This window comes from Ananas comosus, unplaced genomic scaffold (genome assembly GCF_001540865.1).
Source record: "Ananas comosus cultivar F153 unplaced genomic scaffold, ASM154086v1, whole genome shotgun sequence".
Taxonomy (NCBI): Eukaryota; Viridiplantae; Streptophyta; class Magnoliopsida; order Poales; family Bromeliaceae; genus Ananas; species Ananas comosus.
The window spans coordinates 36,820-50,599 of NW_017893132.1; the positions used below are offsets into that span (position 1 = coordinate 36,820).

The 13,780-nt window shown below is 40.8% G+C and overlaps 1 protein-coding gene across 1 annotated transcript; it reads right to left on the reverse strand.

Annotated features, from left to right (window-relative positions):
* Nucleotides 1-10,517: 10,517 nt before the first annotated feature.
* Nucleotides 10,518-12,843, reverse strand: LOC109705510. Its single transcript, XM_020226239.1, has 4 exons — nucleotides 12,430-12,843; nucleotides 12,293-12,334; nucleotides 12,142-12,183; nucleotides 10,518-11,226 (listed from the first exon to the last, which is right to left on the reverse strand). Exons 1-4 carry the CDS (start codon nucleotides 12,841-12,843, stop codon nucleotides 11,200-11,202), a joined length of 525 nt encoding a protein of 174 aa, XP_020081828.1. The 3' UTR covers nucleotides 10,518-11,199.
* Nucleotides 12,844-13,780: the final 937 nt, after the last annotated feature.

The window sequence follows — 13,780 nt, forward strand, 5'->3', positions numbered from 1 at the left end:
GGTCCAATAGCTCGTTTCGATCGGATCAGCTATTCTGGAACCAATGGCACTGACGGATTTCAGATCCGATGCACGATTTTCGAGAAAAAGGAGTTTTATCAAAAGAGGGTTTTCGTTCTTTGCTATTCTTGCATTATGACACCCCCTCGTGATCTGTGTATGTGACCTAGAGTAAGGTGAGGGATGTTACATGTACCTACTAGTGGTAGGAGATTCAAATTTGAATTTGAATTAAAGGATTTAGCGGGATTACACATTGATATATGTGTGTGGTTTTGAAATTGGAGAGCGGACAGATTTCGTCNTCACTCCACTCGTGACACTAGTCGTGACTGGGTGCTAGTGGCACGAGTGGAGGCCTCCGTAGTCCTGTCGGAGTCTAGCGGCCTATTCGCACGCGTTTGGGTTTTTGTTGTCGGTTTGTCCGAGCTGTCCCAGCTGTGGTGGCTTTGTAGCCTTGCCCCGGAAGGGCTGTTTTTGGTTCCACTCGTGCTACTAGTCTTTACTCAGTGCTAGTAGCACGAGGGAAGGCATAACTAGTCCCTCCGAGCTCTTCGAGTCTTGTGTTTGGGTAGGATTTGATTCGGGATAAAGCCCGAACCGGCCTCGTTCCAACGAGGCCGGCCGAAGGCCGTCGTGCCGCCGTACGCGCCGCCGGTCCCTGCCCACGCCCCCTCCACTCCTCATGGCACGAGTGGAGCCAACCACCGAGCTTCGCCGCCGCCGCCGCCGCCTCGTTTGGCTTGGGCATGGCCGAACTCGAACCCGAGGTTCCCGTTACCGCCGGTGCCGCCGGCTGCCCTCCGAGTCCCCGCTGCCTCCTGCTGCTTTCTCCCAGCCCCGCGCTTAGCAGGCCGCCGCTTTCCGCCGCCCCTGCTGCCCGTAACTACGGGATCGGAGCCGGTAGGCTCTTCTATGGTCCAGCCCAGGCCGGTCGACTCCTGAGGCCGCCGTCCCCGCGGCCACCTCCGACTCACGCCGGCCGGTCCCACCAGGCCGCGAGTGCGGCAGGCCGCCGCCTTCCGTCACGGCCGCCGCGACTCTGTTGAGCTCGAGGGTGCCGAGCTCGAGTCGGAGTCCTTCGTCGCCGCCGGTACCGCTGCCAGCCCCTTCGAGGCCCACTGACGCCGTGGAGCGGCCTCTACCTCCTTCCCGCTTAGCCGGCTGCCCCTTGCCGCCGCCGCGCGCCTCCGTCTCGATCGGGGCCGAGCCGGTCGTGAACCAGTTCCGCCGGCGTCTCTCTCTCTCGCCGCCGGCCGCCGCTGCCCTCGCCGCCGCTACCGCGCGCCCCCGTGCGGCCTCCGGTCGACTCCCGCCGCCCTGGCTCCCACCCGCCGCCGCTGCGCGCCTCCGTTTCTAGTGGGTCCGAGCCGGACCCACTGATATCCAACCGGCGTCCCTCGTTCCACCGAGGCCGCCGCAGCCGCCGCGCGCGGCTGCCGCCCCCGGCCGCTCCCAGCCGCGGCCTCCATCGAGAGACGGTGTCCCACTTCCTAGGAGCCCCGAAACGCGCAAAGGGACACATGAGTCCGGCTCTCCCACCTCTCCTCCTACTGGTACTCAAAAGGCCGCCGGCCTCAACGAGCGGCCTCCAGACCCGTGCTCGCGTCCATCTCGTCCCTGGATGACCCCGATAGATCCCGTGCCAACCCCTTGATCCAGCCGATCTAGATCCCAAGGAACGTTTTCTTGGGATCTACGTGTAACATACGTTACACGTTTAACGTGTTTTCAGGTGGACTTGATGTTTAAAGTTGGGATCAGGGAGTGTTACCCATTGAGAGCGCGAAAACGTGGAGGTGTTAGCTAGAGCGCGCTAAGCCATGTATTTTATAATGTTGAAAACGCTTAAAGGGCTAAAAGGTGAGAGCTGGGGAATCGCTTGAAGTACGTTATAGGCTGTTAGGCAAGTAGTCTAAAGGCTTGGCTAACGTGGTAGCGCAAGTCGTGCTGCTCCCGTAGTTTTGATGGTAGTTGGATCAACAGTGTCCGGTTAGCCCTGTTTGGCGCAATCTTCCCCGACTGCGCGCTGTTCTCTGAACCTTCGGGTTGCTCCCGCGCTTCCCACAGTGACCTGTTGCGCTCCAGACCGTGAGCACGGCCTCCGGTACGTCGAGACCTATCAGTATGTGTCTCAGCAGAACTTAGAAGTCCTCGGTTTGCGTGTACGGGCTATGTTATCACCCAATTTACATGAAATATTGGGATTTTATGTAAATTCAGGGGCTTTTGTGCAATTGTGCACCTTGGGGCTACTGTGGACAGTGTGTGTGAGTGTGTTTGACCTCTGGACTGATTGTCCATGATCCGTTAGCTTTTGCAGAAATCGAAGAGTCGATTTCGATGCGTTTTTCGGCGAAATTCGCCGAAAGAACGCGGTTTCGATTCGAATTTCTTCCGACGTCGTTTGGTTGCTCTGTGAGTGGTCGCTAAGCCTTGTTGGCTAGTCACCATCATCACTTTGTGGGTTCGGTGATGACGGGTGAGCGACGGTGGGTTCCGGTGTCGAATTTGACACTTCCGGGAACCCGTATTCGTACAATTATCCGGCGATAATTGTGTCGCGGTGTTTATCTTATGTTTGCTGCCAAAACATCCAAATTGGAGTGTTTTATGGCAGCAGGTGACTTGTAGCATGGGTCGGTGCGTTTCGGGACATTTCAGTGGTCCCGACGGAGTCCCGGTGCGATTTTCGGGACTTCCGGCGAGTTACGGTAGTCAGTTTTGGGAAACTGATCTTCGTGGGTTTGTTAGAGGGATTATGATGTAGTGTTTCTTAGTTGTGGGTTAGACACTAACCCAGTGGATCCTCCTTAGGTCCTGTTGACGTTCTTTTGCAGTCAGGTGACAGGCGCGACAGTTGTACAGGTGGGTACTTCGATCCGACGTCGGTACAGTGGTGCACGTTCGGTGATGGTTTCTTACCCTTGCTCCTTTGTTATTATCCATGCATACGTTATATATTGAGCTTTGCACCTCTGTTGTTTACATTGCACCCACGTTGTTTGATTATACTCTACTCGTTGTTTGCATGCTTAGTATCCTGAGTAGGAGTAGAGTAGTTCTATCCGCATCCGTATCGGTTGACCTAGTTGGTCTGTTGAGCATCCGTATCTGTTGACCTAGTTGGTCTGTTCTGCATTCCTCTACTCAGTTAGTTCCATATTGATATCATGCTTAGGAGTAGAGTTGAGTTATCGGTTCACTATATCTGTGATTTGGTTGGGCGGTTCCCTTATTTTGATATCTATGACCTATTCGGTCGAGTTGCTACAGTTCTATCTTGACATACGTAGCCGATTAGTTGCTGATGGCCTATACGGTCGGTGTGCCCTGAGGGGCTGGATTGTCGGCTAGTTGCCGATGGATGATCTTTGAGCATACTACATTGATCGCCACTGCAGGTACGCATTTCACGAACACCAGCGGTCTGATCCACCGCAAGAGGGTGTTCTTTTCCGGAAAAGTGGTTGGATTGCCAACCCGTGAGCCCAGGGGCTTTATTGCGAGGGTATATGCTTCTGACCCAGGGGCTTCATTGCGAGGGTCAGGTACTGTGCTTCTGACCCAGGGGCTTCATTGCGAGGGTCAGGTACAGGTTGAGCAGTGTGGCATGGGCCTGAGGTCTTCGGACCAATCGGGCAGCGAGATTGGGTACTTTTGAACTTATCGTCAGTTGACGCATGCATACAGTAGCTGTAGTGTTTATTTTCAGTACATCCTTATCTGTTTATTGTAGCTACTGTTTTATTTACCGCATCTATACTTGTCAGCTCCTTACTTATCAACATCTTTACTTACCAGCACTTATGTCTATCTAGATCTCCGTGTTGTTGTATAGCTCTCTTCCTGATCCGGTGAGTACTCCTTGCCTTCTTCGGCTTGCGGTACCCACTGGGAGGGGAGACATGTTTACATGTTCTCACCTTCCCCACCATTTTTCAGGTATCGCGGGCGATGAGTAGTGGGACGAGACGTGAGGTACGTGTGTAGCGGTCGATAGAGCTTCCGACCCAGGTTATTTCGATTTAGTTATTATCCTTGGTATTTCTGTTGATATATAGTTTAGTTAGTTTATGTGGTTCAGTATTTATTTACATTTGAAAATGTGGATTTCTGGATTTTGTAAAATAAAAGGTTTTCTACCCCTCGTGGTAGCGTTTTTAAAAGAATAAAAGTTTCTGTGTAGGAAACAGTTTTCAAAAGATTTTTGTGGATTTCTGTTTAAACCTTGAATGTAAAACTGTGATGTGAATGGTGAATGTATGAATGTATAGTTATCTTTATATTCATCTGGTTGTGGTTGTATCCTGGTTGTACTGTGTATTTGATCGACGCCGTGCAAATACAGGGGAGACTCTGTCCGTGTGAACAGTGGATTCCCTGTATTTGTGGCGGATCTGGCATACTCTGGGGTCAGGTTTTCAAAACAAAAAAAAAAATTCAGACGCTTTTCCGCTTTGTTTTAAACTGAAAAGGGACCCCGGGGCGTGACAGAAAGATAGAAAATCTATAAACTAATTGCAAAATCGAACCAAATAGAATTAATTCAGTTTGGTTTGGTTTGGTTTCAAGTCTAAATCCGTTCATTTCGGTTCTGAATTTTTTCGAACCGGAAAAATGCGGTTCGATTTAAAAAACGTATTAAAAAGAAACCAAACAAAACTAATTATACCCCTATGAGAAGCAATCTAAGAATGTATGCCCATTTTGGAGTGAGGTACCCATAGGAGACATGCAAAAATCCGAACTCAAAAGTTGTGATTCTTAAAATTATGAATTCATTCATAAGAAAGGTACAAAATCTATAAACTAATTGCAAAATCAAACCAAACAGAATTAATTCAGTTTGTTTGGTTTGGTTTCAAGTCTAAATCAGTCCAGTTCGGTTATGAATTTTTTCCAAATCGAAACAATTTCGGTCCCATTTGAAAAACGCATAAAAAGGAAATCAAACTAAACTGATTATAACCCTATGAGAATCAATCTAAGAATGTATGCCCAGTTTGGAGTGAGGTACCTACAACAGTCATGATTAGGTCGATTTTTTTTTGTATAAGACAACTTAAAAAAAAAAAAAAGGTTTTGCTACATTTAGAAATGAAATGGATGTTATGTGATGGTTTGATGTTTATTTTATACTTTATTTTGGCAAATTTTGTTTTTGTATAGTGTTTTTTTTTTTTTTTTTTCTGGTTTGTATGGAAGCTACTTTTTTGCTTTTTATCTGATGCAAACTTTTGCTAATTTAGGTTTATCCTGAAGGAATGCACTTGATGATTCCATGTTTTGAGAGGCATATAATTTATGATGTCCGTGCTACACCCCATATTGTGGATAGTACGTCAGAAAGTCACCATCTTCAGATAGTACTTTTCTTTTAATTTTTGACATGTATTACTCCAATAGTAATTTAGTAGCACACACATAAAAGATTTTGCTCTTTTTTATTTTAATACATATGTAATTGATTTCCTCTCAGATTTGTTTTAGTAGAAATTTGAAGAATCTCTAGATTAATTATGAAGTTTTGTATTAAAATATTTTGTGGAGCAACTTGAATTCTAGTAACTGCGAATGCTTAAATTGCAAACATCTGTTTTGATATTTTGCACATACATGAGAAACACTACAGTATTCTGATTTTACATTTTTGTCTTGTGACTCTCACCTCTTATAATAGTACAAAGCAAGACAGTTTGAGCTTGAAATAGTTTTACATAAGAAAAATATCAATGCAGGCTTTATAATTCATAGTTCAGAGAAAAGATTTTCACTGAAACTATGGGTTTGGCTAAGTTAATGAAGATTATATTAAATTAAGCAAGACGTTACAATTATTTAGCTCAATATGCCACCAAGTCAAACGGACATAACGTAAAAAAAGAATGCAGAATACGTACTTGGTTTTGAAGCAAAATAAGCGACAAAAGCGACAGGAAAAGAAGCAGCACCTACGTAGAAGGCTAAAGGGGGGGGGGGAATAGAAAGGAAAAGTTATAAGTAAAGAAGTAATGAATACGTAGGCACGACACTTGAAGCAAGAGAATAATGCTTCTGTTAGTGCAAGTAGTGTGGGACTCTATTGTTAGTTAAGACAATAGCTAGCAAAGCCATTATTTAATGAATTTCTTTAATTAACTGTCTAAATAACTCCATCAAATAAAAGTCGAGGGTGTTACACATCACAAAGGTAGAATTTATGGTTGTATTGAAAATGTCGACAGTTGTTGATGTTTCCATATATTTTACCCTAAATTAAATTGGAAAGTTACGTTTCTGTTGCTGAACCGGAAATTTTGAGTGTTTTAAGCTTTGTCAGTCTCTACTCTCATTTAATACTTTATTCATGAAATATGTTCATTATTGGATGATTTACTTTTCTTTGATTTACGTTTTCTTATTTGTGTATGACTAGTTATATTGGCAGTCGTCAAGTAGTATTGAAGGAAAACCCGTATTAACTGTTAACCTGTTTGCAGAACTTAAGTTGCCTTCAGTAAATTGTGGATGTCATCTTTTGGATCTTGAAAGTTTACATTTCTTTACATATAGCAGTTTGCGCATTGATTCATGCTTATTTATTTAATATTAAATAAGTTGAGGATATTTACTGTATGGAGCTGATGAATAATTTTTTTCGCTGCTGTCAGAGGTTGTATGGTTTCGCCATATGTTTGGTTGCGGGTCTAGCATGCACTTTCCTGTAAACATAATGATCTTGCCACCAAGTCATATCTGCCAGTCACACGGGACATAATTAAAGGAAAAGAATAAATGCAGAATATGTACTTTGGTTTTGAAGCAAAAAAGCAACAAAAGCGACAGGAAAATAGCGCACCTCACGTAGAAGGCTTAAAGGGGGGGGGGGGGGGGGGGGAATAAAAAGAAAAGTTATAAGTAAAGAAGTAAATGATAACGTAGGCAACATTGAAGAAAGAGAATAATCTTCTCGTTAGGCTGAAGATGTGTGTAACGCCCCCACTAAAGCAACATAACTCGTTGGCCCAACCGCCGCCCAAAATGCTTAATTGCCCAGTTTAGTAATTCGAGTGTTAGTCTATTATAACCCAAATGACACCCTTTCCCATCGATGTGGGACTAATTGGTTGTCAAGATCCGCCCCGTTAGGCCGTGACGTCCGTCGTCGTCCAATCCACAACAGCCAAACCACGGCGATGGTGAGACTGTCTCGCTAGGCCGCATCCAGACCCTGGCTCACCGAGGACTCGCGACAATGTCGCAGTGGTGGAACCGGCTCTGATACCAAATGTAACGACCAGGCCCATAGCAACAATAACTCGTTGGCCCAAACCAACAGCCCAAATGCTTAAGCCAGTTATTATTACTAGTGTCTAGGTCTATTATAAACCAATGACAGATCCCTTTCCACGCTACGATGTGGGACTAATGGGGTGTACATAGTGTTGATCTATTGTTAGTTGAACATGCCAATAGGTAGCAAAGCCATGATTTAATGAATTTCGTTTAATTAACTGTCTAACATATCAAATTCAAATAAAAGTCCGAGGGTGTTACAATCCAAAAGGTATAAAGTTTTAGGTATTTGATTTGAAAATGTCCGACAGTTGGATGATTTCGCTATATTTACCTAAATTAAATTGCGAGTATTTCTCTGTCTGCTGAACCAGAAATTTGGAGTGTTATTAAGAAGCTGTCAGCTCTACTCTGCATTTAATCTTTATTCATTGAAATAATGTTCATTTTGGATGATTTACTTGTCTATTGATTAGTTTTCTTATTTGTGTATGACTAGTTATTTGAGGCGTGATCAAAAGTAGTTATGAAGGAACGTCGAGGCTGTTACAATCCAAAAGGTTAGAAGTTTATGGTTGTATTTGAAAATGTCCGACAGTTGATGATGTTTCCATATATTTTACCCTAAATTAAATTGGAAAGTTACGTTTCTTCGTCTGCTGAACCAGAAATTTTGGAAGTGTTTTAAAGCTTGTCAGCTCTCCTACTCTCATTTAATACTTTATTCATGAAATATGATTCATTATTGGATGATTTACTTGTCTTTGATATACGTTTTCTTATTTGTGTATGACTAGTTATATTGAGCAGTCGTCAAAGTAGTATTGAAGGAAAAACCGTATAACTGTTAACCTGTTTGCAGAACTTAAGTTGCCTTCAGTAAATTGTGGATGTCATCTATCTTTGGATCTTGAAAGTTTACACTTTCTTAACATATAGCAGTTTTGGCGATTGATTCACTGATTCTTATTTATATTAAATATAGTTGAGGATATTTACTGTATGGAGCTGATGAATAATTTTTTTCCTGCTGGTCAAAGGTTGTATGGTTTCGCCATATGTTTGGTTGCGGGTCTAGCATGCACTTTCCTGGTAAACATAATGATCTTGCCATTTCTCACTCGATACTTCTTTACTCTCCTTTTCTTTAATACTGATCTGCACCTTTTTCTATAAGAACAGTGGTGCTAGCTGGGTCACCTGGTTGTAGTTGGGGCAAAACATGTGAAAAGAAGCATTTTGTTGTGTTAAGCTTCTTGTAATTTGACTAACGTTAGGAATGTTTATGTTGAATAACATATCAACAATAGTTTGCATAGGGCATAAATCCTTCTGATCAATTGCTCTCATCTTCACCAAAAGTGGGAGTATATAACTTAGCAATTTCGAAATGTTGTTCGTCCTACTACATTCGAGACAAACTGTTGCTTGCATTATATCTAAATAGAGACCTAATTTCTTGAGGGTCACCATGGCTCCTAAAAGCAACAGAGAAATAGGATTTGAATTTTTTTTTTTCCAACGCAAATTCTCCAAAATTGTTATATATGACTTTTAGTGAAGTAATCCTTGTAGTCAATAGGTTATATCTGAATAGAGACCTAAATTCTTAAGGGTCACCATGTCTCCTAAAAGCAACATAGAAATAGGATTTGATTTTTTCTTTTTTTTCTTCCAACTCAGATTCTCCAATGTATGACCTTCAGTGAAGTAATCCTTGTAGTCAATAGGTCTTTCATATCAATTATGAATGTGGACGTTTGTTAAAACTCCAGTTCTTTTCTAGTGCCATTTTCAAGCTTAAACATTTGATATTTTTTCAGTCAGGTAGTATACATTGATAGGGAGGGGAATATTTGTTTTTTTGTACTTTATAAAATGCTGAAGTTGTTGACCTTTTTTTTTTTTTTAAATCAACATAGAAAGTAAATCGCACTGATGTTGATGCTTCTTGGCAGGTTTCTCATGTGATAAACCTGTGGAGTAATCTCCACCTTTAAATTACATACTTCATATGTTTCCTATGGAAACTCTAACTAAAAGGCACATAGCATACAAACCAAGAAATACGAATTTTCTGAAAGTATATAACTACCAAATGGACATAACGTAAGAAAAGTATGCGGAATATGTACTTGGTTTTAATTGGTTTTGAAGCAAAGTAAGCGACAAAAGCGGCACCAAAAGAAGCAGCACCTATGTAGAAGGATTAAAGGGGAAAAAAAAAAGAAAAGAGAAAAGAAAAGTCATGAGTAAAGAAGTAAATAAATACAATAAGCACGACACTTGAAGCAAACAGAAATAATGCTCTTAAGTAACCATCACATGACAATCCATAGTACTTAGTAATATATTGCAAAATATCTGGCATCGCCCATACATATCATAAAACTGACAAAACCACAAAATAGAATTCAAAAAGCCAGAACAAAATAGCGAAGGAAGCTCTAATCTTATTTCCTATAGTAATCAAAAGACGGTTCAAAACTGTATTAATCCTAGTTCCTATAATAATCAGAAGGAGGTTCAGGATCTTCTTCGGTTCCTGACGCGGAGTCTGCTGCACGGGATTCATTTGCAGGCAAATGATTTTCAGTGTTTGGTAAATTTTCAGCGGCAAATATGTATTGATCTGCATCCATTGGATCAATGTTGGATTGAGCAAGCAGACTGTGACACTTGTCAATACTCGCCCTAATTTCATTCCAATCACCGATAATCCGGTCTCTTTCATCCAGTATAGATTTGTGGAACCTCTTGAGTACAGTATGCTCCTTCTTCAGTATTCCGTAGTCATTTAGAAGATCTTCATACTTTCCGGAAGCACTATCATATAAATTTTTATAATGATTTTTTTTCAGCATAATTAACATCCCTAATGTATATATATATTTCAGCATAATTAACATCCCTAATGTGTGTGTATATATATATATATATATATATATATATATATATATAAATTTATCTTTTATGACATTTAATTTTCTCTTATCAAGTGCACAGTAATCTTAAAAGCAACAGATAGTTTACTAATAAAAAAAGAAGGTCTACAAAAAGATTAGAAACGAACTTTGTCAAACCAAAATCTATTTATTTAATATTATATAGCAAAATGTGCGAACAACGCACACGTTCACAACCATATTTAAAAAGGAAGCAAAAAACAAAAGCTTCCAAAGACGTCTAACAAAAGAACAAAGACATAGATCTTATTCCTAATTTCTATAGTATCCAGGAGGAGCTTTGGGATCCTCTTCAGTCTCCGGCGAGGACTCCAACGTAGCCATTATTTTTGGAGGAACAGAACACGCCGTTGATACATGAGGTTCATTCATCGCTGCATGATTTTCAGATGTAGGTGCATGTGCCTCAGCAAAGACCGTTGGTTCTGCCTCCATTGGAACAGTGCCGGATTGATTAAGTCGACTCCAGCAACTATCAAGGTGTGCCGTCACCTCATTCCAATCAGCAAGAATTCGATTCTTTTCGTCCATTAAAGAATTGTAAAATCTCTTAAGAACATCATGTTCCTTCTTAAGCATATCACATTCGTTCCGAAGATCTTCGTACTTTCGAGAAACACAATTGTATAAATCCTCGACTTTTTTTCTTTCATTGTAATTAGCATCTCTAATTTCGAAATCAAGCTCTTTGCGTAGTGTTTCGACTGCAACCCTAGCCGCATCCTCCTCGGTCTCATTAGAATCTGTAGAAGGCGAACCCCAACACGTAATAACCTCCATAAATCGACTACATCTAGGGACCGCCACATCCACAAATGAACATAATTGGCCACCAGAACCTAAAGTGATTCCATACTTCGGAGGAGGAAGGGAAAATTTTGAACAAACACTACGCAACAAACGGCGGAAGCTGATGTGAAAAGTAGTAGATGATGCCATCGTTGTACTGATACAGCTAGTCCAATGGGTTTATGACATCCACCTTGCGAATTTATAATTCACATTGTTAGGATAATATGCCTAATTTTTTTTTCCTTTGTAATGACTAAAAATAATATCACAGTTAGTTCATACGTCACACTTACTAATTTCTTACACATGCAAGTCATATAAAATAATGCCATATTCAATTTATTTCAAGAAAGAAAAATTACTTTCCAAGAAAATATATGTGAAGAGCACACAAATCCACCTTAACATCATTTTTTTCATAAGTTGTGTATAGCGAAAAACTAAAAAAAAAAAAAAGTTGGAAGTTAAACATAAATAAACTTTGGCACTCATGGTGTAGAAAATTAAGTAACATCAAGACACAAAAATCCTTTCATTTCAACTGCCATAGAGTATTAGTCAAAATTTTTTCACAAAGTTTCACTTCTATGTAAGCAGATAATAGCAATTATGTGATAATTGAAAATATAAATAAACTTTGGCATTCAATGTAAAGAAATCTAAATCATATCAAGACACAAAAGCTTCACATTTTTAATTGCCATACAACATAAGTCTATTTTACAAAGATGTAAATTGCTCATTCAATTCTGAAAACAAATCTTATGCAACCCACATGCCATATATATAATATTTAAAGAGGAAAGAAAAAATGTCAGGCATGTCCCACATGCTAAGATATTTTCTCTAAACCCTAAAACAATATATTTGTTCATCAAATTAAAATTTTGAAAATACTGAAAATTAAACTATAATGGCAAAATTTATTTTCTTTAGATAAATAAATTTTCGGAAGAAGTAAACTTTGTTGTCATATTATTTGTTAATATGTATAGTATTGTCTCACACAATTAGTTTCTAGTGTTTTTTTTTTTTAAACATTTATATCAGACACATGTATACAATAAGCATATATATCTAAAAAATAGATGAACTGAGAGCTTACAGATTCAGATCCGAACAATTTTTGCTGGATATTGTTAGATTCCTGAATCAAATTAATAAATACTTAGTATTTAAAACTTCTAAATTAAATAGTAAGCAATCCAAATTACAAAAAAAAAAAAAATTAAAAAATCGATGAGCTGAAAACTTACAGATTCAGATCCGAGCAATTTCAGCCGAATTTTGTTAGCTTCCTGAAACAAATAAATAAATACTCAATTAAGCAATCCAAATTACAAAATAATAATAATAATAATAACCAATCGACAAAATTACTCAACACTGCAACCTTTCTTAATATCTTGGCTCTGAGAAGAAATGTGAAAGTTCTTCTCAGAAGCGGAGATGTCGCAGGATGCGGAGGAAAGGAGAGCAGATGACCATTATATAGGCACTGAGAGGTATGGGAAAAGACAGACAACTCTTCGGCGCTAATGGAAACAGTGCGAAGGGAATCGACGGTTTTCGAAGCGACGTCAAAGAAAGGAACGAACCGGCGAACCGATCCGATGCGGCATTGGAAGACGAAGCGATAATGAATCGAGACCATTTTAGAGTCGAGAGGGGAATCATTCGACGGGAATGAAGCGGCGCCAATGGAATCGGCAGGGAGGGAGGCAAAATCGATGTCGCGTGCACTTGGCCCTATTTTCTGTTCATAGAAGAAAATTGATGGCTTCGAAGCGGTGAAGCGAATTGGCATTGATGGCCGAAGCGACGAAGCGAACAGGCAACGATGGCTTCCGAAGCGACGAAGCGAACCGGCCCGAGGCGACGAAGCGAACTGGCCGACAACAATGGAAAAAGCAAAAGGATCGGGTTCAAAAAGTGTATTTGTTCTCTAAACCCTAAAACCAATTAGGTGGGCCCCACATGCCATACAATAAAAATGACAGGCATGTCCACGTACTAAGATATTTTTCTCTAAACCCTAAAACAGCAGGTGGGTCCCACATGCACTTAATTAAGCCAAAATACTATAACTGACAGGTGGGCCCCACATACACAAATTAAGCAAAACCTGCCATGTGGATAAAATTAGAGGGATATAAACCCTAAAACAGCAGGTGGGTCCCACATGCACTAAATTAAGCCAAAATACTATAACTGACAGGTGGGCCCCACATACACAAATTAAGCAAAACCTGCCATGTGGATAAAATTAGGGGGATTAATATAGGGTATAGATAGGTATAGATGTTGTTATATTCCTATGTTATTTTATCGTATTGTGGTAGATGCCTTATATGTTTTTGGCATATGGCGGATCTGGGCTCGCACTGGGCAGGCTTCCGCTGGGGCCCGGTGTGACAAATCAGGAACAGAATTTATATACAGATTGCATAAGGAAGGCATAGAAAACATAAAACAACTACGCTATTACAAACATTCGTCACATTCACATTACATTTAAATTCCTTTTTTTTTTTTTTTTCAAATACAATCAACTTTATTACATTTTGTTCCATTCTTTTCTTTCTATATCCCTAAGCTATGCGGACCCAGGGTACATCTCTTTGGTCACAAGTGGTAGGGTGTTATCTACCGAGCTATACCCCTTCCTCGCCCCGCCGCATCGTTTACGTGTGGACCTAAAAATATAGGGGTGAGAACTATAAACATACTTCCCAGCGGGCACA